Here is a 760-nt window from a genome sequence, read left to right on the forward strand (position 1 = left end):
TGCACCAGAAGGTTCTTTCCTCAACATCCCCTTATCGCACTCGCGGTGCACGCAGGTGCGTCGTACAAATGAATCTTTCCAGGCAACGCAGACGCGTGGAAACTTCAAGAAGTGAAGCAAAAAGCTCAGATACAGACCGTCAGAAGGAGGCAAGTGGAAAAACCCAAGGCAGGTAGGACAAACCTGGCTATGACGCGACAGGCAGCATCATGTTGATAAAGGGCGTGTGAAAGTTCCTGCCGAGCAGTTTGTAGTTGCTGACGGAGGGTAAACGACTGAAGCATTACAGCATCCCATTCGTCCTAAAAGTAAAATAGTGAAAGGTGAGTACCGCTCACTAATGGATTCAAACCTGTAGGGTCTTCAAAATGGCAGGAATTGATGTGGCTGACGGTGGTTTTGGGCGAACAAACGGAGATGTTTTTATTTCGATAAGCTCCTCTACAGTAAGAGGTTGTTGATCAATGGGATCAGTCCCATTCTCCTGAAGGTACTTCTCAATTACGCGTCTTTCGAAGACATGTCCAGACTTCGGACTAATAACTGGATGCTCCGGCACCTCGTTGGATAATGAACAGATGAGCGACATTCTAAAATGAAGCGTGTTGGCGACAGCAAGGGATAAAAAATATCAGAAATAGTTCAAGACGGTAAGTCATATTTGCAAGGATGTATTAGAAAGGAATACAGCTTAACTTGCGGGATACACATAATGTTCAATCATAGCGGCGGTCTTCGAATGACACTTGAGGACGAACAA

At 45.7% G+C, this 760-nt stretch overlaps 1 protein-coding gene across 1 annotated transcript; it reads right to left on the bottom strand.

Moving 5' to 3' along the window:
- Positions 1-185: 185 nt before the first annotated feature.
- Positions 186-589, bottom strand: T265_16154 (hypothetical protein; the record flags this gene model as incomplete). Its single annotated transcript, XM_009179695.1, has 2 exons — positions 186-302; positions 353-589. Coding segments are annotated over 2 exons (354 nt in total), but the record flags the coding sequence as incomplete, so codon positions are not given.
- Positions 590-760: the final 171 nt, after the last annotated feature.

This window comes from Opisthorchis viverrini (genome assembly GCF_000715545.1).
Source record: "Opisthorchis viverrini unplaced genomic scaffold opera_v5_6119, whole genome shotgun sequence".
In the NCBI taxonomy this organism is placed as follows: Eukaryota; Metazoa; Platyhelminthes; class Trematoda; order Opisthorchiida; family Opisthorchiidae; genus Opisthorchis; species Opisthorchis viverrini.